Source organism: Cryptomeria japonica, chromosome 1 (assembly GCF_030272615.1).
Source record: "Cryptomeria japonica chromosome 1, Sugi_1.0, whole genome shotgun sequence".
Lineage (NCBI taxonomy): Eukaryota > Viridiplantae > Streptophyta > Pinopsida > Cupressales > Cupressaceae > Cryptomeria > Cryptomeria japonica.
This window is the reverse complement of record NC_081405.1, coordinates 602,232,611-602,260,271: the sequence shown is the minus strand read 5'-3', so window position 1 is coordinate 602,260,271 and position 27,661 is coordinate 602,232,611. Positions and strand designations below refer to the sequence as shown.

The window sequence follows — 27,661 nt, the reverse complement described above, 5'->3', positions numbered from 1 at the left end:
CCTAACAAAGTCATAATGCAGAGGATTTATTAAAAATCCAGAAAATTCCACAAAGTAATCCTCCCCACATTAAAAGCAAAAGGAGGTTCTCTATCTTTCACTCTTAATTTTTTTTTAAGATCCTATATAGGTAAATCTCTAAACAAACAATTAAAAGCATGAAATATGTCTGTCTACAAGGCCATAAAAGTCTCCAGGATATGATAATGACCGTGAAATTAGCCTGTCAACAGCTGAGCTTGGAAATCATTTTGGCACCTTCTGAAAAGCTAGTCACACTCCGAGACCTGATGGTTTCAAGTTTTACAGCCATATCATCAGTAGCAAGTGATAAACATCAGGCTTGAACAGAAGCATGCAAATAAAACCTGTGAAACTTAAAACTGCCGCTAAGATTGCTTATCATATTCTTGCTTCAAAGTCTAACACCGATAGAACCAGAAGCTGCAATCAAATTTGGATGGACCATTTGCCTCCCCTTCCTGTCCTGCAGAAATTTACTATGCAATTAAAACTTTGCAATGCAAGGAAATAGAAACTCAATCTGCACAAAGGTGGTTACATATTGGATCTTTGATTTAACAAAACTTCATAGATTTATTTGGGAAAAACAGAGTCAAAGAAGTTAACCCCCATTATTCTAGCAGCCAGTATATTGAAAATGAAAAAAGCAGAGTCAAATGATGGACCAACTAGAACCATAATCCAGACGACAGAACTGAAACATATTTGTAGCAAAATTCAACTACAAATCAGGAGACCAGCATCTTAATTCTTGCAGTCAATTTAAATAACTAGTCGAAACAAGATGATTAAAAATCATTAGTGCAGCAAATGGACTGAAACATTTTATATCAGCAATATGTTGATATGAAAATTAATCCCCATATAGACTAGACTAGTACCCACAGAGTGGGTGCTTGGAAGATGGTAGCTACTAAGAAAGGAGTTTCTGTGTAACTAAATTGTTGATCCATTACATTAATATGTTTGACCTATTCAATCAAATAAGTCCTACAAAAATTATTTATAAAGCTTGATCCATGCATTTGAATCTCTTTACCTGAGTAAAGTGAGCACTTTGCAGACACCATAATGAAATCAAGATTAATATCTGGAAAAGGAAGGTTGGTAGCAGCTCATGGTTACGAAATCAGGCTGAGCTATTTAGCTGATACTTCATGAAATGCAATCGTAGCCAACTAGAAAAGAAATGTCACAACAAATTAGTAAGATTCCTCATCTAAAATGACAATAGGATATATAGATACTATAATGCAAAGTTTGAGGTCATCATTTGGAAATACATACCCTGAACTGACAGAATGTAGTCTGGAACCAGCCATAAACAATGGCTAATAATCCATATAGGCTTCTACATTGCCCTTAAAAAGAGGAATTTCCTGCAAGAAAGAAGTTTTAAAACAACATGAATTAGTTTTGGTTCTTTGCGTATCATGCTTATCTAGCGGATTCCTTAATCTGAGGTAAATAATATTATATGATGGAAACTAATAAATTACATTAAATCCAAACAAAGATTGGAGAAGAGTGCCAAATAATGTCATTCAATTGTTGCTACTAACCTCAATGTGGCAGAGAAGTAATAAATTTGCTAGTAGTTTTTGCCAACAAGAACTAACTATAAACAAATCACAAGGTTTTATGCTTAACGTTAGTTTTATACAGATCATCAAATCCACTGATCTAACTAACTTTACCCTCAAGAGTCAAGATATATTTGGAAGTTGGGTATGACTATTTTCATCTCTGGGGACTAATTACTACAAGCCACCTCATCTCAGAAGCATATCTTTCTGGGATGCTTTATAAATACTTCAGAAAATCACTAAGCGATGTCATCAGTTTCAGTTTTTCTAAAAAAAGAAGGAAAAAATTGTTCTGATATAGAAAAAAAAAAATTAGGGAAGAAATCACCAGAAAAATTAAGGATGCCTGAGAGACAGCGATAATCACACCATAATGTTCTTCATGTTTTGTAATTATAATACTACAGACAGGTGATTTTTTCACAGGAAGTATTGTTATAATAGTTCAATTAATCAACTTTCGGTTATTATTTAGCTCCTACGAGTAAATTTGGTTATGTGATAGACAAGATACTTTTAGCCATAGTTAGCAGGTTTGAAAATTCAACTCATTCAGGAGACCCAAAAAAAACTAGTAAATTTTCTCTAGGAACTGAAAAAAGACCATATCTGACAATCTGGCTCATCCAAAGTTGACCAGATTTGAGCCGGATCTGACCTGATTTTGTACCGATGCTTTGAGCATCCTTTAGATCAAAGTGGTTTATCGAACCCATTAAAAGTTTAAAATTGTGTCTACGTGTCTATGGTATTGTTTTAATGACAATATTTAGTTTTAGAATAAATTGTACAAACTTTGTTTGATTGACATTTTTGTAGAATTTGTACATGCCTAAGACAAAGGAACCTACAGCATCATGTCGATTAACTTTTACTTTATAAGACAAGAATTGTGTTCATGTTTGAGTTCAGTGATGAAAAATTCAGAACAAATTTGCCTGACTGACTAAAATCAGCAAAAAAAATTGCAATTAAACTTGAATATTATATACTTAATAAACTAACATTAAAATTAGCAAAAATATTATAAAAGTATAAAACATAACAAATGTTAAATATTAATAATTTCAAAGTAATCATTAATCATAAAACTTGATAAAAATATTATACACTGTTGATATTTCTTTTAAATTTTAGATTTTCAGATATCAGGTATCTTGTACCACTGTGTACTACTAATATTTATTCAATCATAAAATATATATAATAACATGAAAATTATGTTTAAATTAAACGTAGGATTGAAAAACAAAAATTATAAACAATGGTTTAAATGAAATATAAAACTAAGCTCTAACACAGCAAATTAAAATAAAGATGATTTAAAAACTAGTAATAAATTATAAAATTTGAAAAAAAAAAAAGTTATGAATAATTTTAACTATAACAAATTTTAACTATTAATTAAATTTAACCAAAATATCACTGGTGGACTATTAATTAAATTTAACCAAAATATCACTGGTGGTTAGTGCTGAAATAATTAAGCCTTTGTATTCTTACAATGAAGATCCAGGATCAAATCCCCACAATGAGATCTCTGCACCAGAGCATGTGTTGCAGCAATATTCCCCGAAGTAAATTGACCCATGTTAGTTTCGTTGGAATTGTAAGTGCCATAATTGGACATTATGGCCCTGGCAGATGATTGTCCAGAGAGTAGACCCCAAAACCAAGCTCTCACTAACTAATCTAAAAAAAATTAAAAATTAACTCAAATAAAAATCAAATGTTTAACTTTAACATAACTTTAAAAATTTTATTCATTATTTGGAATCTTTGGTTAGAAAAAAATTGTAGGATCTTTAAAGATTAAAAAATGGTGCGCATTCACTTGTGGGGAAAGATTGTCAGCAAGCTCCAGACTAATTCAGCAAAATGTGATCTTTCTATTATAGTGGACTCAAGTGATCTGTTTTAAGAATTTGTCTCTGGCTGACAATGGTTTGGGATTTCCTATTGGTAGGAGATCGAGGTAGGCCAAACAGAAAATCCATAGAGGGGCGTTTTGCTTCCTCCTCCTGAGGGACTTTTGAAAGTAAAAACTGATGGTTCTTCCAGGGGGAATCCTGGATACGTGGGAATTGGGAGCATTGGTAGAAATAGCAATGGTTCTTTTTCTCTACCTACAAGGGACAACATTCTAATAACCTTATGGAAGCTTTTGCTATTTTTCATGCTACAGAAAGATTGTGTTCCCTTGGTTGGAAGAAGATTTTTTGTGAGTCTGATTCTCAGATTGTGATTGATATGTTGAATGAGCAGCATTAAGATGGAGCTAACTGGTATTTAGCTTTGGTGGTTAACCAGATTCTGAATCTATGTTCTTTGGAGTATATTTCTTTTAGTCATATTCCTTGTGAATGGAATAGAGTGGCAGACTGTCTGGCGAAATGGGCTTCTAAGCACCTCGATAGGTGGGATGTGGATGACTGGGGGTTCTTGTCTCTAGAGTATTCAGAGACTTTGGGCAAGTTAATTATAAAGGACAAGAGTGTGTAGCTGTTCTTTCTAAGAGGCTCCTTTTGGAACTTCTTGATTGTTTGTTGGATGTCCTTGGTTGAGCATTGGGCTTTTGCTTTGTACTCTCTGATTTGTTCTGAATAAATTTTTACCCCTTATGCAAAACAAAAAAACTTCAAAATTTTTATATAAGAGGCAAGCAAAGATGTGGACCCTGTTGTCATTTTATGTGTGACAACAGACCTCAAAATCAAACCGTCACTAATTAATTTCAAAAAAATAACTTTTAACTACAATAAAAATCAAATGTTTAACCTATAATTAGAAAACTTTATAGAAGCTTCTTGATTGAACAAAACTTGGGTGATCAAGAAAATGAAAGCTGTGATAGTTTGAATACTCTTTTGTTTTTTAATGAAGTTTGTTTCAAAAGTACAAAGAAACTTAATACACTATGACTTAGCTCCCTATCAAAAATGTTTATTCTTTTTAGAGCACAAGTCTGTCACTTGGCCAGTTCAGATTGTTGCATAGCTTCACTTCACATGAATTATATTTTCCGCCAGAGGATGAATCACCGAAATGCGGAGTACTCATGGGTTTTGGGGCCTTAGAATACTCGCCAAAGACTCACCATTAACTCACCGATTTGGAGAAACTTGGGCCACACCAAAAAAAGCCCACAAACCCCCTAAAACACACCCTCAAACAGAGACGTGATATGCAAAAAAGGAGTTGTGATTTCATGGATGGAAAGAACGCAACATTTTTGCCTTCAAAAATCCTCCACCACTCTTACATGACTGATAGGTGCCCTCCCCCACGTGATTTCGAGCAAGGATTGGCAATTTGCCGGTAAGTTTTTAATTTTTTCCTGTTTTGTTCTTTGTAATATTAGATATGCATAAAAATTTAATATTATTCAAAGATATATATACAATCTTAAAAAATTAAGATTATTCATAGATTATTAGATTATACATATATATGAATTTAATAGTAATTAATTAAAAAATATACACATGAATTTTAATAATACAAAAAACTTATCTTGTTGGGGGAATTGAAAATACTTACTCCTATAATAAAGCATGGTGGAGCAACAAGGTCAATCTTCTACGCCGAGGAAGGAGCCAAAATCGAGTGCGACAACCATACCGTCTACCTCCCAATTTTTCTCTAGGGTGGGGAACAGGAAGATGTAAAAACTTGTAGCGTCTAAGTTGCCAATTATGAAACTTATTATGATGATTTTCAAACACAATCATCATAAATTCATAATAGTTATTAGTTAGTAGCTAGCTATTGTATCCAGTTCCACTATCCAGCTTTGTATGATGATGCCTTTTTGAAATCCACAAGTACCAACAATCAAGTTTGATAGAGAACACTTCCTCATGGTTTTTTGACTCATTTGATATAATTTGTAATTGAATTTTGCAAGAAAAAGGTATTTTACTATTTTTATAAGGAATTTTAGTACTTTTTAAATTGTGAGTTTTTGCCAAGTTCTCGCCGAGTTTTCACTGGGTCAAAAGATATGGGCTTGCTGGGTATGCAATATATTTTGTACTATTTTATTGCAGTTTATTTTGTTGATGTCAAATGAACCAATCTAATCTGTGACAGGAAATGGCCATCTGCAGAAAACTTGAGTGTGGAGGCATTCACAGCCGCATCTATTGCTGGATTTTTACCAGGGTTCATATGGTTCTATGCCAATATAATATTCCCCTTTTACATTGAATAAAATTTACCTTTTTATTTAGAAAAGAGTATAACTAACATTTCCCTTTAATTTATTTAAAAAAGAGTGTAACTAACATCATCGTCCATTGACTCTTCATTTATGCCCTTGAATGCTCAAGTTTATGTTGAACAATTAGCATGCTCTGGATATTTCTTATCCCATTCTCTCTCTCATATAGATATTAATTCAAGCATAGAGTGAATCCTTCTCCTTGACCACAATTTCTTCGTACTTAAATAATTTTCCTTATACAGAGAAATCTACCCATATAGATGGCAAAAGAAGAAACAACATGCCCAGTCAGACATGAGATCTCTCTGCTGTAACTATAAGATAGAATATCTAGGATGTATCCTTCAAAACAAATAGTCCATCAAAAGTTTAATTTAAACAGGTGACATGATTGAGAGCTTCATATGTAAAATTCCCTTGATCTTCTTTGAACTGTAACCCATCAGTAATCTCATTTGACTTACTTGTGGCTGCCTTTTTTCCTTCAAACTTTCGCACTTTTAATCCAGGTTTAAATTGTTCATTTTTTATGCATGTCTTAGGCATCCAATAGAAGTTTGACAGTGGAAAACAATAATAGTTCTAAACTAGAAAGAATTCTGAATTCTCAAATTTGAACACGTTAACGGTTAGCCAGTTTATTCCTATCCTTAAAAAAATGCATGAGACTAAAATAGCCTTGCCACTGAGACCTATAAAAATTAAGAAGCTCATCATTTGGTAAACCCAAGATTTATAAGTTTAAATGGACGTTTCGTGATTGAGAAAATTATGATGCCTTATATCCTGACGACATCCCAAAAGAAAGTCTTTTGAGAATCATATTGGATTCATACAGGGGGGGTGCCCATTGCAAGTTATTCCTCCCAGAGATCTATGATATCCATCAAATCTTCAATTGAACTAATATATTGCAGGAATGCATAAACACCTCACACCCAATTCTATGCCCAGAAAAGATGCAATAACATATATTCCCTCCTTCAGATGCTTCACATTTTGCTTGATTAACCTCATGAAATGCCATTCAATTCCTCACTTTTCACTTACTGATAGATACAAAACCATAATTAACTGATTAAATAAGTAGAAAATGTTTGTCTGAGCTGATGATTAAATAAATAGAAAATGTTTGTCTGAGCTGATAGCTTCTAAGTGATCATTTTAAATTTTAAATTTTCTCTAGGTTGATGGCATTCCAGACATACAACAAGATGACTAGATGATACAGGCACATGATTGTAGCTTAACATCCAGGGTAGGAAGGTGGCTTGGCTATTCAAGTTAGTAACCCAGCTCCTGCACATTCTAGTTATATATATGTGCAGAGATAGTGAAAGTATTTAGTCATTCAAGAAAGTGCACAGCAACACCTTAGTAAAAAGGTATGTTCCATCATATTTCCAGGACAGGGATGGGTACAGGGATACTACTGGCCGGAAATGCAGGAATATGTTTCAGGGAGAGTAGGGTATGGGAAGCCTTTTGGGAGGGATGGCAGTTAAATAACAGGGAAATTTAATATATATTGGTCGTTTTCAATTATTCATATGATAAGGTATTCACCATATTCATTATATAACCATTTAACATAACATTAGAACTAACTGAGAATTCACAAGCCAACATACAAATAAATAATTTTTCATTGTTTTCATATAGTTTATATTGTCAGTGCACATATACAACTACAAAATTACAAAATGTAGAAAATTTGGAGAACACCATATTTCATTAATAAGTGCACATTTCTCAATTGGGCATTTTCTTAAAATTGGTTACCATGCCTTTCTCTCTCTGAACAACTTCTAAATTTTGTTTAAAGTGAGATTTTAAATGGTTAGACAACTGACAACCATGGTCTATTAATGCAATATCATTAGGATTAAAATCCCTGCAGTTCTCCATTATACAGGAATATGTTTCAGGGACGGTAGGGTATGGGAAGCCTTTTGGGAGGGAAGGCAATTTAAAAAACAGGGAAATTTAATATATATTGGACATTTCAATTATCCGTATGATAAGGTATTCACCATATTCATTATACCACCATTTAATAAAACATTAGAACTAACTTGGAATTCACAAGGCAACATACAAATTAGTAAATTTTCATTGTTTTCGTGTAGTTTTCATTGTCAGTGCGCACATATACAACTACAAAATGACAAAATGTAGAAAATTTGAACAATATATTTCATAAATAAGGACACATTTCTCAATTGGGCATTTTCTTAAGTTGGTTACCATTCTCTCTCTGAACCACTTCTAAATTTTGTTTGAAGTGAGATTTTAAAAGGTTAGACAACTGACAACCATGGTCTAGTAATGCAATATCATTGGCATTAAAATCCCTGCAGTACTCCATTACCGTGAGGTGTAGCACTGCAGCAGAGGTTGCTTAAGATCTATACAAATTGCACCTGTCTATGAATAAATTGAAAAATTTGGCACACAATAAACAGGGATACATTATAAGTATTCCAGAAATATTTTGTTTAAACTGTGACTGTCATCTAAGACAACTAGCCATCACCGTGACCAACAAGTGGCATCATTTGCATCCCCCAACAGCTGAGGTGCAATTTACAGGACGTTTCCAGACATAGGGAATATCAAGGATGGCCAGAAAACCCCAAGGGATGCATCCCCTTGTATCCCTGGTAAAAATATAATTTACCAGGTATCATTTTACCATTACCAGTATCTATCAGAAATTCTAAGTACATATGCACTAAGAGAAATCACTGATTATGTAGCGGGTGCAATCTTGTAAGTTCGTATCTGGATTAAGAAAGTAGGTTGTTATTGAAAAATAATTGAATGCTTTATTCATGAATATACAACGTATATAAAGAGAATTACAAGACGGTGTTCTATAAAAAACAAACACTTCAACATGAAGCTAAAAACTAAAAAGCTAACTACGCCTTCTAATAAAAGAAGCAGTAGTTACACTAAACGAACTAAAAAAGATGCAAAGAACACTCCTTATTGGTCATTGTACTCAATACCCTACAGAAGACACTGCAAGTCTTTTGATCACAGATGCAAAGAACATTCTGCAGCTACAAAGACCCTCCTAGGATCTACAGAATGTTAATGACCAATAGTACTAGAAGCCGTCCAACCTAATGTAATCTCACACATGAATTACTAAGCTGAAAACACGATTTTGAGGAAAAATCGGCAAACCCTCCAAAGAGCAACAAACATGATTTTAGCAAAACCGCAAAAACTTTTGCAGAAGAGGAGCAGTGAACACTGTTCGCTCCAGCAACTCCAAAACAAACAAGTTACCACGATTGCATATGTTCGCTCTAGCAACTTTAGGTGCGACCCAAAATAAAAGCACGATTTTTGTGGAAAAAAACCGTCAACCCCTAAAACAAGAACCCTCCAAAAGAGAATTTACAATTTTTTAGGACAAAATCGACAAACCCATAAATTTGAAGTTACAAATCATCGTTTTTGTGGAAAAAACGGTAAAACCAAAATACCATGCAAACTTCGCAAATTACAGATGATTTTTGAGGAAAAAATCGAAAAAAACCAACGAACAATTTTTCAGGAAATAAACCGAAAAACCCTAAAACAAGTTTTCAGGAAAAAATCATGATAACTCTCAAACAATTTTGTAGGAAAAAAACAAGCAAAACCTAGAAACGTCACACAGCAAATGAAATATCCCAAACTCGGATATTGCTTCAAATTTGATATGGGTTTTTGTTTTTGCTCATGTTTTGTCACATCATAATGTAATCTTGCGAAATGCAAACATGCAGATTGAACATGCAAGATGAACAATATAAATTTTCAAGGAAAACAAACCAGTGAAATACAGAGAATCTAAATAAGCCAATGAAATTCTTTTGATATAGAAATGTATGGCTGTTTACAAACACATGCTGCTGTTACAAATCAGAAAATGTAGGTAAGACGTACTCTGGAATGCCTCCATGCATAAATTAACAAAGCCCTTGAAAATCTGCTAGATAGATCATCAAAACTCCATGAAAACTGATCAATGATGTGCAACTATGAATCCTGAAATGAATTCACCAAGTGGGCTGATTTGGGTTTCCGTCCAAATAGCCAATCCTCTAGGGTTTCCGTCCTAGGGTTTACTGAACTTGCAAGCTGCAGCTCTCAAGCGCTCAAGGAAAAGTTTTTTTTTTTTTAAATAACAACTCAAGAATGAATCCTCATTGCACTTTTTCCTCCTTTTATAATACTTTTCCTTTTTGAAAGTAACACTTTATTTTATTTCTCACTAAATTTACTTTTCCCCTCAAAAGTGACTTTACTTTATAATTTGTTATTGACATTATTATAAAGTCACTTTATAAAATAAAGTATGTCCAGCTGTTAATTAATTAAATTTAAATAATCCCATAGAACTTAGGACTATTTAACATTTAATTAATTAATTATCATTCGAAGAAAAGGGGATATTACAATCCTCCCACCCCAAGATTGATTGTCCTCAAGCAATCACATGTAACAACTCTGCATTAAGCTCAGACGTTCCAGCCAATACCTGGATCCCAAATTAATCTAGGACCTTGGTATGTCTTCCCATGTGTATCTCCTTCAAGCTTCCATTGCTCCACTTTGATATAAACATTATTATGCCCAAAGTTGTGAAGCAACTCATCATGATCCCAATGAAGTAGTGCACCAAAAATGCCAATGTTAGGATCCCAATTCAGCACGCTCTCACACCATTGAAAAGTGGAGGAATAGATGTCTCTTATCATGCCACCAATGCCAAATGTCCATCTAAATCTGAATGAGTTCCCATGGATGTGAGAAATTATCATTACAAGTGCACAATCAATCATTTCAATCCACCATATGCTACTGGAAATCCCACTCAAAATGATGTTGCAAGTACCTCTAATGACAAACGATGATGGAATCTCATCACTATACCAACCTCCAACAAAGGAAGAATGATCCCAATCTTTCCAATTTCTCCAACCACCTGCTGTCCTAAAGAACCAATTTGAAGTCTTTGTGATCAATAGTGGGAAACAACCATCTATCACCATTGTGGGAACTCTAACCCAATGAGCTATGGCTGAAAATTCCATGCTCAAAAATGTAGAACAACCCTCTATCCTTGTGATATAACTCAAAACCCAAAGGTTTGAACATAAGTGCTACTGTCCTCTACACGCTCCATGATGTCTTCTTCATTTACCACATATACTCTCCAAGTGTGATCAAGGAATGATATTGTCATGTAACAAAGGTATAATGTCAAACCTTGCATGCAATGTGGCTCTTCAATTCTTATTGCATGTTCTTGCATAACAACAAGATGAATGTAACCATGTAAAGATGGGAGATGGCTGATCATCAACATGAGACTCACCTTTATTTTATATCTTCCAAGTTTGCCTTCATATATGCTATCATAGGCTGATGTCCCAAGGTGTGTGACAAACTGAGAACTCCTCTCAAGAGCTGTCAGACTTTTCACCTCAAGGCTGCTGTTATAAATCAGACCAGCAACTAAAGTGAAGTCAGTGATGTCTGCATACCCATGCATGAGAAAGAAACCCATCTCATACCTTACCTATCAAGTGAACGTGTCTCCATAAACTCCAATCCAACCCAAAAACTGATGTAGACCCAGATAAATCTGACAATGCAATGTAAAACCATGTAGGACAGCCACGTGTCAACCATGAATCCATGAAAATTATGTCACAACCCAACCAATAAACAACTGCATAAGTATATGAAATAGGTGACAATTCCACAGTTGGATTGTAGTTGTCTTCATTAATACCCAAAGTCAGCATGAATAGTTGATCCACTAAAGATATCACCCATAAAATCATGATATAACCTCAATGAAATTGTCAACATCACAAATTGATTCATGCCCTTCTTCAACCACTGGTAAAAAATCAGATTGTTGGCAAATTGAGGTTTCAACCTTTACCTCATACTTATCTATCCACTCATGAATGTCTACCATGCTACACTTCTTGTCACCACTATCCTTCTTGGATTTGTTCACATGTGACATGACAAGATTGCTGTCCCAACTCAAAAAACCAGAACCTTTCCAAGGTGTCTTCATTGCTCTTTCTTGTATCTTTTGTGAGGGAAGATTGTTCCTCCATGAGTGCTGGTCTATGAGGTGTCTCCTGCTGCAATAACATAAATTCCTAGCTGCTAAAGCTGATCTGTTTTTCATTACTAACCAACTCCATGGTGTGGTATGCAAAACAAACCAAACATTATCAAATTGTAAGATCTTCCTCTTAAGCAATCTTTTAGTCTCTATAATCAGCTATCTAAGACAATATACCTCATGTGATCTTAACAAGTATTCCTCCAATGTAATCGTGTGTACAAAACAAGGAATATCAAACTTACTAAGTGCAATCATACCTTTCAAGCAGATTACATCTATGAGCTCCTTCTTATGCACCTCATTGTTGATTGATCCTAAAGTTGTAGCACCTATCTCATGACTGAAATTTGCATCTTCATGTGAAAGTTGCCCCACAAGTGTGGCTGCCTTAGAGAATTGTTTTCCTGATTTGCATTCAAAGTCATGCCTCTCAAAATCAACTACCTCCTTGACGACTTCTTCACCAAATTCCTCTTTTGAAGCGTTATGCCCCACCCAAGAGTCATGATGGCGTGATGCTGAAACATAGGTGGATTCCTTGAGTTCTTCGTGATGGGTTAGGTCTTTCCAATCTGAAACAATGTTCTTTTCCACACACTCTTCCACATATTCTTCCTCAACCATAGATTGATCATTCAAATCATATTGTGCTAGAAGTCTTTGATCCACAAAACCTTCATATGTATGAACAATGTCTCTTTCAACATTGCTTAAATCTGAATTTGTACCCATGGCTACTATTTTGTCATCCTTATTAGTCACAACATCCACATTTGTAGATGCATGTTCAAGTAACGATTCTTGGAATATTAATGTAGCACTGTTATTATGCATAACCAAATCAGAATTAGCTTCCTCCCTTTCAGCAGCATTACCATAGCTGCCACAAGTTTCATGTGCCTCTTCTTCAAGTGAATTCTCAACATTGGAATGATCTATATGCTCATCTTTAGTGACTTCAATGTGTTCATCGTTGTTATGCCTCTTATCCATCTTCTTAGCTTCTTCCTCCAAAAGCAATTTCTCAAACAATAATAACATATCTGATTGATATTTTTGAAATGCTTGAAAGAAGTCATTCATACCATTCATAAGCTCGTCCATGTGTCGATCATTTCTTTGTCGACTTATACTATCCCTTCTATCCTTCCTTGATGGACTTGTTCCGCCTTTATCCATTGTTGTAACTTTTTTTACACTTGTTGTATGTGACGTTGATTTCGGAAGGAAAGTAGGTGGCAATCTTCCATCTATAATTCTACCCATTGTTGTGACCTTTTATAAACTTCTTGTATGTGGCTGAAACAATTGATTTCAAACTGACATGCAACTGATTAGAAGCAACATGCAACCATAATTTTTGACATGCAGTTGATTAGAAACAGCATGCAACCATAAATTATGACATGCAATTGATTAGAAACAGCATGCAACACCCAAAATCAACATGCAACTATTTGGGCAGTCGCCAAACTGACATGCAAGTTCTGGGTAGTTTCCAAACTAACATGCAAGTTCACCAAATTGACATGCACTAATCTGGGTATTCACCAAATTGGCATGCAACACTGAAACTCCAACAGGCTGGCAAGATCATCAACTCTGATACCACTGAAATATCCCAAACTTGGATATTGCTTCAAATTTGATATGGGTTTTTGTTTTTGCTCATGTTTTGTCACATCCTAATGTAATCTCGCAACATGCAAACATGCAGATTGAACATGCAAGATGAACAATATAGATTTTCACGAAAATCAAACCAGTGAAATACAGAGAATCTAAATAAGCCAATGAAATTCTTTTGATATAGAAATGTATGGCTGTTTACAAACACATGCTGCTGTTACAAATCAGAAAATTTAGGTAAGACATATTCTGGAATGCCTCCATGCATAAATTAACAAACCCCTTAAAAAACTGCTAGATAGATCATCAAAACTCCATTAAAACTGATCAATGATGTGCAACTGTGAATCCTGAGATGAATTCACCAAGTGGGCTGATCTGGGTTTCTATCCAAATAGTCAATCCTCTAAGGTTTCCGTCCTAGGGTTTACTGAACCTGCAAGCTAAAGCTCTCAAGCTCTCAAGGAAAAGTTTTTTTTTTTTAAATAACAACTCAAGAATGAATCCTAATTGCACTTTCTCCTCCTTTATAATACTTTTCCTTTTTGGAAGTAATACTTTATTTTATTTCTCTCTAAATTTACTTTTCCCCTCAAAAGTGACTTTACTTTATAATTTGTCATTGACATTATTATAAAGTCACTTTATAAAATAAAGTATGACCAGCTGGTGATTAATTAAATTTAAATAATCCCATAGGACTTAGGACTAGTTAACATTTAATTAAATAATTATCACTCGAAGAAAAGGGGACATTACAGCAAAACACCAAACATCACATGGCAAAACCCTCCCATGATTTTTTATGGGAAAAATTAGGACAAAACCAAGAAACTTCATGCGGCAAAACCTTGATTTTTGAGGAAAAAATCAAGCAAAACCCTCCCATGATTTTTTGTGGAAAAAATCAGAAAACCCATAGAATAATTTTTTTAGGGAAAAAATTTATAAAACCCGACAAATAATTTTTTAAGTTAAAAAAATTATAAAAACCCACTTCTCTAAAAATAGCACCACTGCCATCCAAAAGTGAGACGCCATGCACACGCATACTCACTATTGCATACATACTACACCAAACAGTTTTGCAGATGCTGCTCTCACCATCACATGACATCCAAACACCCATGCACCAGCTCCCTAAAACAAAAAAATTGCAAATTTGAAGGGCGTGGACACCCACAAATAGGAGGATGAGGAACTGAAGGATGCAGAAAAACCCAGCAAACCCTTTGTGCGCAGAAAAATCCCAACGAAAAAACGTGAGGGGAAATCGTGATTTGTTTGTAGGTCGGGGGCTGAAAACTCACGAACTCCGCACGTGAAGCAATGAAACACTAGAAAACACGAAAGAAACATGCATTTTGAAGTCACACAACAAGGAAACAAACACGTCGTCACTATTGCCCATGAACAAAAAAAAAATCGGTGTGTGCCCTTGGAGAGCCGAAAATACAGCCGCAGCAAAAAAAAAATCGCGGCTCAACAAAAAAGCAAATTTTCATTGTTATTTTTGTTACAATTTCTAGTACGAAAACCCTAAATTGCACCCAGAAAATAACAAAAGAACCCTTGTGAACTGTAATGAACAACTTGCACGATTTTTAGACCTCGCAAACTGGCCAGCAAAAACCTTTGTGGCTGCTAAAAACCCTGCAAAAAAATTCTGCCAAAAAACAAAAACCGCGATCTTCATCAGCAAACAAGGGTTAACAAACCCTTGAGATTTTTTCAAACACCCACGAACCTTCAAAAAATGCACTGATGATTTCTTTCATAGAAAAATCACTTAAAAATATTTTGGAAATAAATTCCAGGTAGCAAGAAGCTACGAATTTTTCATTAAAAAAATTGCCGAATTCTGAAAAACCCCATTGACCCACTCTGATACCATGAGAAATAATTGAATACTTTATTCACAAATATACAATGTATATAAAGAGAATTAAAAGACGGTGTTCTAAAAAGAACAAACCGTTCAACTGAAGCTTCAACATGAAGTTAAAAAGCTAAAACGCTTAAAAATGCTAAAAAGCTAAAAACTAAAAAGCTTACTACGCCTTCTGATAAAAGCAGCAGTGCTTACACTAAACTAACTAAAAAAGACAACGAAGTCGACAACTAAGATGACCATTATAGAATAAATATATTATTTTAATAGTTATTGTTCATATTTATGCTGATCCTATACCTTTATGTTCTGCTTTTATCTACTGATGGTCTTAGTCATAGGAGAAGAAAGTGTATAGATACAACTGGTTAATTTTTCATCAGCATTATGATAATTATCATTAGCATGAAATATTGGAAGAATAAGGGCAATCTAATGATAAGGCCAATATACATTTGGAATCACAAAAGACCAACTTGGGGTCGTTATTGTAAATTCTTGTGTGTAAATGTGGTCTGTAATAAACAAAAATGCTCTGACACCCTTGTATCTGTTCTATATCTAACAAAATTTGAATCTGAAATTAAACCTAAAATAAATTAAACTGAACAGTAAATTTAAGACACTGTATAAATTGAAAATCACGATACTAGAATGTCTGTAGCGAAGTTATGCCTGAGATGTCAATTATAAAAGTAAAAACTAAAACTACAATATGGGTTTTCTGGAAAACTGATAGAAACTGCCGACATAACTTAAAGCTCAAGTGTTGTATAGTTATTACTATGGATAGAGAAAAATGATACATAAAAGAAGAGAATCACTTTGCAAAGAACTTATGGTTGCAGATTTGGACCAAAACCAGGAGGAGGGTATGGATGTTGTCTTGGCCCAAACAGTATGAGACAAGTGCACAGGTATTTCATTAAGCATGCTCTACAATACCACCTAAGAGTATTTATAACAGCTTTTCAAATTTGAATATTTGTTTCTTGTATGTGAAATAATTTCTAATAAATCCTCAAAACTGGCCCCAATAAACCCACAAAAATTGGGTACAGAATATGCTACAGTAAGCCAGAGACTCGCGGCCCAACCACCCTTGGTACTCAACTCCCATATCAGAAACATGTACCTATATCAGAGACACATTTGGATGTCTCCCAACGTTAGGAAAGTTCAGATAACATTTCTTAGCATCTCAAAAAATCTCTGAGAAGCATCCATCAATAATTGGTAAACTTCCTATGGTAGCTTCCTAGACATTGTTATTACAAATTGCATTAATTAGTCCAATGCTAAGTACTAGTTGACAAGAGTAAAAGAACTAAAGAAAAACATTAATAGACATGTAATTTTCCAATTTTTGTATGTGATTTTATGATTCTTTTTTGACCAAAAAATTTCTTACGAAATTTCCCCAAGTAGTAGTAGCAAGCCCAGAGAAGACTTAAAAGGCTTATGATGCCTATGTTAGTAGAAGTTTTATCAATTAACTGAAATGGGAAAGGTGGAAGGTTCGTGGAAGTAGTTTAAAAAATGGCATCCTGGACCCAGTCACTGTCACCCGTACCTGACTCCAGGTGACTGTGCAATACAAAATATAACATCCCTAGCCTTCTCATTTTAGCCTTTAAAAAGAAAAAGGGAATATGGAGGAAAATATAAAGGATAAAAGGTTAATTCATAGGCTGAAAACTCAAGGAGGTCATTTTTGTTTCTGCAGTTTAGCAAGAAAGTAAAATGCAACAACAAAATCTTCATAAACCATAAAAAAGCCCGATTATTTGTCATATTTTAATACGAGGCAGGCTACAGTAAGTGAAGAACCTTTTCTTATGAATCCCAAAATATTTTTTAAAAAATGTAGAACTTTCAACAAAACCAGTTGTAAATGACCAGGGCAGAAAAGTGGACTATGCACCATAAATAATGGCAATCATGCTGATAATAACCCTAAGGAGACAAAAATGCATCATCTCATAGATTCTACTTTATAGAAATAAATGGCAAAATTTGAGATCCAAAGTAAAGAACCTCAGACAAAGTGTTGCAAGTGATGCTGTAATTTTTGCCAGAAAATGTTACTTGATATATATTAAACAGCATTATTGCAACCAATAAAAATGTAAGTCACACATAGTCAACAGACCATTCATTTTCTTCAGGAACATGGTGTTGAAGTTGGAAGAGAAACCAAGAAGTATATAGAGTGCATAGTGATTTTTTAAGAGAGCAGTCATAAGCTAAAGAAATATAGCTTGAAAGAATGGACAAGCTTCCCCTAGTAATAAGAGTTGAGTAATAAGTAATTTGAAATGGATATTTTTATTTTATGAAAATTTCCACTACATAAGAGCTATTTTAAATACAGGCCCATCTTCATTTGATGACTATTTCCATCCATAACCCCACTTCTCTGACATTTTAACTAATGTAAAATGTATAATGGCAAATAATCACAAAACAAAAAGACTTAAGCACCTCTCAGCATTTTTTAGCATGGGGAAGAGCGAAAATTATTAGAGACTGCCAAATCCATTGATTTGGGCTCTTCACCCTCTAAATTCAACTGGCAAAGATTTTGTGTACACGTACATGTCATAAGTTATAAGCATCTGTTGACTCGCATTTATTAACAGTGTAAGTAATTTTATACCCAACATGTTTGTAAGTAATGGGAACTTCCATAGCATGAGTAATTTGATTGTTAAAGAATCTCACAAAAAATAAACATAAGACATTTGGAAGTCTGGAGAATACATGGTACTGAAAGGAAAAGACTAACAGTTGTTTTGTGCAATTCCCATTGCAGTTGTTGATGTGGGAATCCTTTACAGTTGTTTGGTATATGATTCAAGAACTCAATGAAGCTCCTAAATTCAACAAGAAAAATTATTCTGAAAAAGTGTGCACCCCCAATCTGACCAATGGGAAGTTTGAAGTTGAGAAGTTATTGGAACCAATTTGTTCTAATCAGTGTACTATTGGAGTAAGTACTATTTCATATCTTTAAGCTGAAATGACAAACCAGTCATTAATAAATTTGATTGGGCCACAATGGTTGTATACACCTTATTTTTGCTTTACTGCATTTTTCCTGTGTGGGACATGTCAGTACATTAATCTCCCTGAGCATATGTTCACACATATTCTAGGATTGGGGTGGTATGGCTTGCAGGACTTTGTGAAAGACATGCCATCAGCCATTCCTTTTAGTATTTTACCAGCACCTTCATATCAGCAGAATTATCCTCTTGGCTACCTGATTCTCCCTCTGAATCTTTTTCCTTCATGCTTGCAAGTAACCAGCATCATCAGCCTAAACTATGACGACATTCTGTAGCACCCCTTTTATAGATAATACCCTTGGCCAGGCTGATAACATTGGCTAAAATTGAGATTCTAATTAAGGTTCTAATATGTTTATAGGTTCCCCTTTGGCATTTTGAAAGATTGAAATTTTACTCCTCCTAAAGTGGTTGACTTAATAGATAGTTATTTCTTGCTCTATGTACTTATTGATAAATCAACTTATAACAAGAAAATACAAAATAGATAATTCCTCCTAAAGTGGTTTACTTAAGAGAGTTATTTCTTTTTTTTTGTACTTACTATTGTCTTTTAACAGAAAATAAACAACAGAAAGTAATCTAATATGATCTATAACAGAAATTACAATAGATGGGAAATGATATGTGTAAATTTGTTAAGCTACAACAAAGAAATGGGAAAATGGAGTAGATACACCTGCAATTTGACTTATCTGATGCCGGAAATAGATGCAGGGGACTGGGAGAATGGTATTGAGTGAATCCCAAACCAAATGGAGAAGTTCCAAATTTGTGCACTGCTGCAAAAGAAACTGGGCACTTGTACAAAACAAACTGTGCACTTCTGCAAGTCAAGTCAGGGCAAAAATGTCCAGGTGTCCAATGCCTCTAAAACTTTCAAGATCTACTGGCCAAAATTCTTTGATCTTCCTCCCACTTCTAGAATGTGAATGTCATACATCATATTTGAGATATCCTGGACCAAATTTGGGGACAAGGAGGGGAAGGATGTGCTATTAAAGAAATGTTTCAATCAGTCCCCTAGATGGTGTATTTCAACCTCAACAGTAGCATAATAGGAAAAGTTGAGTGTGTGCTGACCTAGTTATAGTGGATATTTGTGTGCAAAGATTTAGTGATCAAAAACATAAACCCATGACAAAAAACCATGTAATAGTGGTATGTCGATGGAGGGCAAATAGAGTGATGATGATCACAAAAAGAAAGAAATGACAGGGTAGGGATTGGAAAAATTCAAGGTCTTATATCCAAATAGGGAAGGCTATGGCAAGGGTTTTCAGCTATGGCTTTGAGAGGGGAAGAGTAAATACTAAATGGCAATCAATGGCTTCCAATGGAGTGAATGAGAGATTGGATAAGAGAATATATGAGAAATGGAGATCACTTAAGAGTCCATGGTTATAATGGCTCTAGGGGCTTCAAAATTTCAGTTCTCAAATCTCTAGCCTATTGCCCTACTCTTTGATGGAGTCATATTGATCACTTGGGCATGTTGGAGAGAGACTAAAAATGCTTGCTAAATTTTCTGTTTTCTTCTTTTGTGTAACCCAGTGAATGAAGGCTCAGTCTAGATTTCTGAAGTTTCGAGACAAAAGGCCATTGGAAACATGGGAATGATTAGGGCGCAAGCGAGTGGGAAATGTAACTTTTTCAAATTTGAAAATGCACACTATCGCCCTTCTAGAACAAGTGTCCAAATACTAGTACCCAGCCTGTTACATGTTCCTAAATCTGGCTCTCCATGCATTATCCATCTATACTAGGGAAAAGCCCAAAACAAATCAAATGGTCCTAAAACATGTCTAGGGAATGTGCATCAAAATGAGTACAAAATGAAAAACATAAAGCAAAAGTTGCAAGGTAAGCAATTTCTGACCTTACACATTTCTAAAAGAAGAAGACCCATCATTCACACTTCTTGTAGACATCTGCCTTAAAGAGAAAAAGAGGATTTGGGGCTAAGAATAGCTTACACCTAGGAAAAAATGTTAGTATAAAAATTTTGGAGATCTCACAAATAGTAGTTGTACAGTTAAGTTTACCAATTGGAATCCCCAACTTTGGTCTACTTAAGTCCTATTCTAGCTATCTTGACTTCACCTACAACCAACTCTCACAAAGCACTGCAAACCAAGAGGGAGAATAACACACCAATGAATTGAGCCAAAATAAGTATCTCTAAACCTCATCTATTCCCTTTTGTACTTTGTGTGATATAATGATATTGTGAATGTTATGTGCTTCATGTATTAGGTAGCATAGTACTCTTCATTACTCTAATTCTACCTTCTACATTATTGCTATCTGTAACTCTTGCTTCAATATCTGATGACACCTGGAAGGAAGTAGTCGAGATGAAGGGCCCTTCCAATGCTATGCAAGTCATCAGACACAATCCCCAAGCATGAAGATCAGCAGATCGAATTGCTGAAGGATTGCAAGACCAAATTTTTGTGACCACGGTTGTCTATCTCATTTTTTACTCTAGGCTTAAAATCAATTGCAGCTATCTTTCCATGGAGGCACGTGTGTGACATGCACAAAGAAATAAAAATTCATATAAAAAATTTTGTGACCATGTTTTTCTCTCTCATTTTTAACTCCTGCTTTAAATCAATTGCAGCTATATTTCTGTGGAGACAAATATATGTAATATGGGCAAAGAAATAAAGATTTGTATCATAAACCACCAAAATGCCCAACCCATGTACTGGCAATTTGCAAGGCTGCAACAACTAAAGGTGGCAATAAATCCAAATTTGAAATCACTGCCACAACAAAACCCACCCTTGACTTCCCTACTCATGCATGGTGTAACTTAGCTCTAACGTAGAAAATGATGGAGAAATCTCATGAAGAGTAACACAAACTGATATACCACATAGAGAAAAAATTCCTCTACATAGGCTCCTACAATATTATCCCAATTCTCCATAACTATTTGTTATGGTTTCACCTTCCATACAATGTCAGAAGTTTCAAAGTTCTTGACGGTATGTGGATTTTATTCAATCTATGATGTCAATAACATGATTTAGCATTTTCGATCTCACTGTGTGTCCAAAAACATACCTATCATTACTGAAGATCCTATGCCCATTGTACAAATTTGTCAACCTAGTCCAATCTTCCTTTTGTGGTTGTTGTGATATACACAAATGAAGCAAATGAAGCATGTCCATAGTTGAATTGATCTCGTAGATGATTTGAAGCAACTTCTTCAGATGCCTCGTATTGACGTTATAATTTATTCCATTACCACTACAGTTGTCAACATGATTTTCTACATTCATTCTACGGTTATTGACAACAGGTTTCTTGTCCAACTCAGCTGACAAATAGGTTCAAAAGGATTGAACACTTCTATCTGTATAATCTGACTCAATTGGCTTTTAGACATCAAATTTAAAATTAAATTAATAGACAAAGCAAGCAAGCTTTTTTTACCATGCAGTGCAATTTATAATGATGCTTCAACTTCCAGCTATAGCATACGTGATGATACTTCCTGCACAACAAGACATGTCAACTTTAGTAAACCAGAAAAAATTGCCAACATAGAAACTACAAGTTTCCTGATAGCATGTAGAAAACATTTCTCATGCATAACATGCCTGATAACCATACTACAGCAGGTAGCCTAGACTGAATTTGTTAATGCAAAACCCTTTAATGTTCTCATTTACCTTGTGTTAATACCAGAGTTGCATTTGCAGACATTGAGGCTATGGCACGTATACGGTCGCTTAAGAACACCGCTTGCATGACTGCCATAAATTCAACTAAAGACGTCTTAGCAAAGAGATATTTTAAAATTCAAAAGCCTTATAGAGGCAACAAGCATTCTTTTTCCAAAATGAATGTTGTCCTACAAATTAGCTTAGATAGACAAACCTGATAGTTGCAATGGGTTTTCATCTACTGGATCTTTGTCACTTCCACCAAGAGAAGTGCTCACATTAGGAAATGACAGCAAGTGAATTGAGTTGCGTCCATCTGATGCCCAGAGCTTCTGTGATGCTGGAAGAATGGCAAATGAAAATGAATGATAATATTACCCATTGAGACCATGATTTTAAAAGAGTTGTGTAGAAATAGCTTACTGGTGGATGATGTTTCTGGAAAAGTTGCAAGCATATTCACTTTCAAGGAGCACTTCAGGTGCCTCAAACAACAATGTCCAACAGTAACACAATCTTGCTCCTTCTGACCATCAATAGTTGAAACAAGATTATGCAGGCTCAAAATGTGCAGGTCTCCTGCAGAATCCAATACAACAAACTTGGTTTGTGACAGAGCATGGATTGCAATGGCCCTTAAGCGTGATGCTTTATTACCTTCCTTGCCTGTATCCTCAAAAGGCACGAAAAAAGAACACACCTTGCCTGAGGTGTCCCTCATTTTTAGGGAGGATCTACACTTCCCTAACATAGAAGAAACAGGAGCATGAAAAGTCCCTTCTGATGAGTTAGTACTCCCCAAAGTTGATGAAGCACGGGCAGAAATAGAAACTGAACGAGGAGCAACAGACCCTGAAAATGAGGATGCTGCTGAAGAGGAAGATGATTTCTGAGAAAATTGCTGTTGCATAGATGAATCATCTGAAGTAGTCGTATTAGGATATAATTGGCCATTCCTCCTCTTAGAGGAAAAGCACTTTGCTTCACACTGGCGCAAATTACCATTTGCAAGGTTTCCTGCTTCATGAAGGAGAACCATTCACTAAGAATAAGAGCAAATAAACAATTGATCGTGCGCATAAAAAGTAAATAAGCTATCTGCACTGTAACTGTGTATAAGGTATCTTATTCTTTAAGTGTTGTAGATAAGCACAATAATGCATTCATGTATTCAAGCACTTGTAGAAATGAAAATCCCGATGCAAGGAACTCAAATGCAGTATTCAAGCTGCACATTATTGAAATGTTTCTGTAGCATTCTCATCTCAAATACAACATTTTGCAAAGTAGATTGAGCCAATGTGAAAAGTTGCTTTATTTGAAGATTTTTTCAACAGATACAAGCTCAAATGTATAGTTTGATCCAGCGTTAGTATGCATTAATTAATAAAAAGAAATGTCATATAGACTATGTAACAGCTAACCAGAACTTGATCTATTTGCGTTGATTTGGCAAAAGAATTTTGTTTAACGAAAATGAAAGACATCTAGATTGCACATACCACTAGCATAAAGAAACGCACTAGAATGTTGATTATCATACAGAAACCTAGTAATATGAAAACCAGTACACAGTGAAGATCAAGTGTGCAATTGCATAACTAGGGGGAAATCCAGTCAAGCAAATTCACATCACGAAATACACATTTGCATATTCATCAAGATGCATCTAAATGCCAAAAAAATAGAAATTTAGAACTCACCCACTTCAAAACCCATTTCAGTGGCTCCCTGGGAAATGATATTCGTACATTTACATTGAACACCATTGACTGAATTCGCCACAGCATCTCCAGATCCTTTACCATTTGCTGGCAACAATCCTTTGTGTAAAGACACCTCAGAAATGAAACCCATATTTGCTCCATTGCAATAAATTTCAGAAACATCCTTACAACCTCCAATTGTATCCTCTATGATCCCATTTCCCAGAAGTTTCTTCGGACTCAACTCTGCTTCTTTACCACCATCCAAATTCTTCTCGCCAAGATCTGGCGAAGCTTGCCTTTCATTTATCTTCTCGCAAACCTTGCCAACATGGACCCCTCTTATGTTAACTCTTTCACCACCATTCAATACAATTGGTTCCTTACCATTAATCTCAACATTGCACTCTTTCGCAAAATTATCAACCATCAGTTCCTCTCCCACAATGGCCTTCTTTCCTCCTTTCACCAAACACGTTTCTTCCTTATCATTTTCCACAGAAGCCCCATTTAAATCCTTAATTGTCTTTCCATTCTCCATAGAATTTAGCTGTAAATTGCTCTCTACAGAATTGGCCTGCAAATTAAGATGATCTAAAGCCCGGCCTCTGTACATGGAATTCGAATCTCCATTTCCCTCAAAAAAACTAGCCTGCAAATTGAGCTGATCCAAAGCTTCAAGTTTCCCATTCTCCAGAGAAATCAGTTGCAAATAACCCTCTATGGTATTAGTCTGCAAATTAAGCTCACTCAAAGCCCCAAGTTTTCGGCCACTAGGTGCAGAACACAGCAACATATCGCTCTCCAAAGAACTGCCCTGATCCAAACCACCTGCTTTCAGCCCACTCTCCACACAACTCAGCTGCCTGTTTCCCTTATCCAAATCTTCAAACTTGTTCACAATCAAGCCCTCTTTACACTTTTCTCCCACCACAGCCCTCTTTTTCGACCTGCCCTTCACTAGGGGACGCAATGCCCAAACCCTAACGCCATTCTCCTCCCCTATAATCATATGCTGCAAAGAAACCCTAACCGAATAAACGGGCCCATTGCAATCAACAACAGAACACTTAATCAAACTAATGCATACCCGACACCCGCCAGAAGATCTCAATTGCTCCAAATTGCTGCGAATTCCATTTAAACCCTCCACTTTGAGAGAAGCCCCTGCCAATTTCCCTGAAAGCCCTTCCAAATTAGCTGCAAATTGCTTTGATTCTGTCGAATTCTCACTCAATTTCGGCGATTCCTCGTCAACTTGCTTCAGCTTCGCCGCCATGACCCAAATTTTCCCTGCAGAAGCCGAATGCACAACAAAAACATTCACTGACGCCGCGATCTTCACAGCGAAACCGTGTGGCAAATCCAAAACCGCTGCAGCCCTCTTTCCCAAACCCTCAGAGAATTTCAAGGCCTTGCTAGTGTCCTTCACCTCCACAAGCGATCGACTGAAACTCGAATCCCCCTCACGTGACCACGCCCTGATAACCGTACGACAACCGCCCCTGGCAGGCATTGTGGCCAAAAAAACCACAGCCCCTTCAGCCACTTGCCCCTCTTTCCTAACCCCGCGGTCATATGGAGCACCCCCCGCCCTGCGGGAATTTTGCTTCTGAGGCAACTTCAACTTCCGTTTCTGCAGGAGACGGAGAAAACATCCATCTGTTACAGGGGCGGGGACTTGAACGGCAATTGACGTGAATTTCAAGGAGTAGAGTAGACATGTGGAATCTGAAAGCATTAGAGCCAATGACTGCGAAGAAGGATCTAACCACACCTTCACCACCTTTGCCGGGTGGGTTACCTCAGCTAGACTCAGCCTGCACGCCTGCATAACATCCCTGCGTCTATACTATACACTTCTGCAATCCTCCTCCCGAGATCTCCTCTGCTAAGCTGAGAAGGTCCTCCGCTGGTTATGGAAATCCGACCTGGCAAATAACCCTTGCAAACCAGAGAAAACTTCCGAGGTTTTCTTGTTCTCTAATTCTTCCACGGACAAATAAAATTTCAGAGCTGTTGAAAATGTGGAGGGAGGGAGAGAGAAAGAAGGAAATTGAGCGGCCGGCCGTATGGTTTGGGATATTATGGTCACATGGGTCCACGACGTTAGAAAATCTTTGGAGGTGGCTCGGGATTGGTTGCGGCGCAGGGTTAAGCGGTGCGCATGTTGCTGTTCGAAACTGCCGGCTCCCCGGGGCGAAAAAAGCTCAAGCTTTAAGGAGGGAAAACGAATGAATGATTTTTGGGTTGCATGATTTGATAAAATTAATTTTTATTTAGTATTAGGTAAGGGAGGAGGAACTAACTTAAAAATTAGTTGAGGAGGACCAAAAGTCCTCTCATTTTGGACATTCCCCGTACCAACAAGATTACCTTTTCATTTTTGTCATCTTTAGTGTTCATTTTTTCATTTGGAAATCTTTTGTTTCGGGTGGTATTTTGGGAGGGTGTCGTTTATGAGGTCAATAGAATACACCAACTTCATAGTGTATTTATAAGTTAAGACTTATAACTTATAAATATACGATAGGATCTGTGCATTCTATCGGTCTTATAGCTAGAACTCCTTGGGAGTGGGCAATTTGTACCACTTTGATGTTGAGTGAGATTAGCTATTTAGGTTGCAATGGTGAAAATTTTCCTTCAATTTGGACTTATTTTTTAATTGATTTGTCCTTTGTGTAATAATAGTATATAAGTATCTTTTTATAAGAAGATTTGGTATATTCTTTTAATTAGTTTGATTTTTTTTCATGAATGTTTGTGTTTTATTATATATATATAGTAAAAGAGGTAGGTGGAAGAAGTCATGTTTTCAAATATAAAACGGATAATTTGAAATAAAATACGAAAATAGGTCATTACGTGGCAAAAGTTAGAACACTAGCACGAAGAGGGTGAGGTGTTGACCATTTGATAATATCCCATACATTAGCGTGTTCTAGAATATCGAGAAGAGACTCTCAACTATCATCACCATTGTCATTTTTATAATTATAGGAAGCTAAGTGTCACCAATAGGCGATACAACAAGAGTTAAGGCGAGGGAATTTGTTAGAGTTTGGTAGACCACCAAACCCATGGCTAGGAGCCTAATGAGAAGCAAAGTGGTGGTGTGTGAATTAAGATCGTCCTCTTTAAGATCAATCCCTAGCTCTTCACACAAGAGGCTAAAAATGTAGTGTCCTTCGTTGATACACTTTTATTTGATGCATTGTTAGACATTCATGGACTTGTTGAGATGCATTTATAATACTTTTGGTAGATGTTATGGTTTTGTTTATGCTTTGATGATTCTAGTGGATAATAATTATTACATGTTGACAGATGATACATTATACTTTATATGGATGATGATATATTATGGACTATGTTGATGTTGATATCAATGTTTGGATATTTATGTGTATCCAGTGAGTTATGTTTACTTATGATGTTATCACGGTATGTGTTAACATTACTTCAAGATTATATTGGATATGATGATGTCATTGATATTATTAATGATGTGTACTCATTATGATGTATTTCTACTATGTGTGTGAAAGGGATGATGCCATACCACTCATTACGAGCGGGGTGTGGCATTGCTATTCTCTTTCCACCAATGTGTATACTCTATGACTGTATTATATACACACGCACACACGCATACACATATACATATACATGTATACATATATGTATAT

General features: G+C 35.7%; 1 protein-coding gene across 3 annotated transcripts; it reads right to left on the bottom strand.

Moving 5' to 3' along the window:
* Window positions 1-7: 7 nt before the first annotated feature.
* On the bottom strand, window positions 8-26,169 carry LOC131048131 (uncharacterized). Of its 3 annotated transcripts, none has more exons than XM_057981990.1 (8): window positions 23,967-26,169; window positions 22,687-23,283; window positions 22,478-22,603; window positions 22,270-22,350; window positions 22,031-22,091; window positions 1,312-1,403; window positions 1,064-1,202; window positions 8-487 (listed from the first exon to the last, which is right to left on the bottom strand). In XM_057981990.1, exons 1-5 carry the CDS (start codon window positions 25,801-25,803, stop codon window positions 22,057-22,059), a joined length of 2,676 nt encoding a protein of 891 aa, XP_057837973.1. In that variant the 5' UTR covers window positions 25,804-26,169; the 3' UTR covers window positions 8-487; window positions 1,064-1,202; window positions 1,312-1,403; window positions 22,031-22,056. The 3 variants fall into 3 exon arrangements, with proteins under 3 accessions (XP_057837973.1, XP_057837974.1, XP_057837976.1); XM_057981991.1 differs by having other exon boundaries at window positions 8-482; XM_057981993.2 differs by having other exon boundaries at window positions 22,687-23,280.
* Window positions 26,170-27,661: the final 1,492 nt, after the last annotated feature.

What these genes read in the sequence shown, in the direction of transcription:
- LOC131048131 (XM_057981990.1), bottom strand. Translation starts at nt 25,803, where the DNA reads ATGCAGGCGTGCAGGCTGAGTCTAGCTGAGGTAACCCACCCGGCAAAG. An exon ending in TCCAGAAACATCATCCACCA is followed by an intron (nt 22,604 to 22,686) that starts GTAAGCTATTTC and finishes CCATTCTTCCAG; the next exon opens with CATCACAGAAGCTCTGGGCA. An exon ending in AAACCCATTGCAACTATCAG is followed by an intron (nt 22,351 to 22,477) that starts GTTTGTCTATCT and finishes AATTTATGGCAG; the next exon opens with TCATGCAAGCGGTGTTCTTA.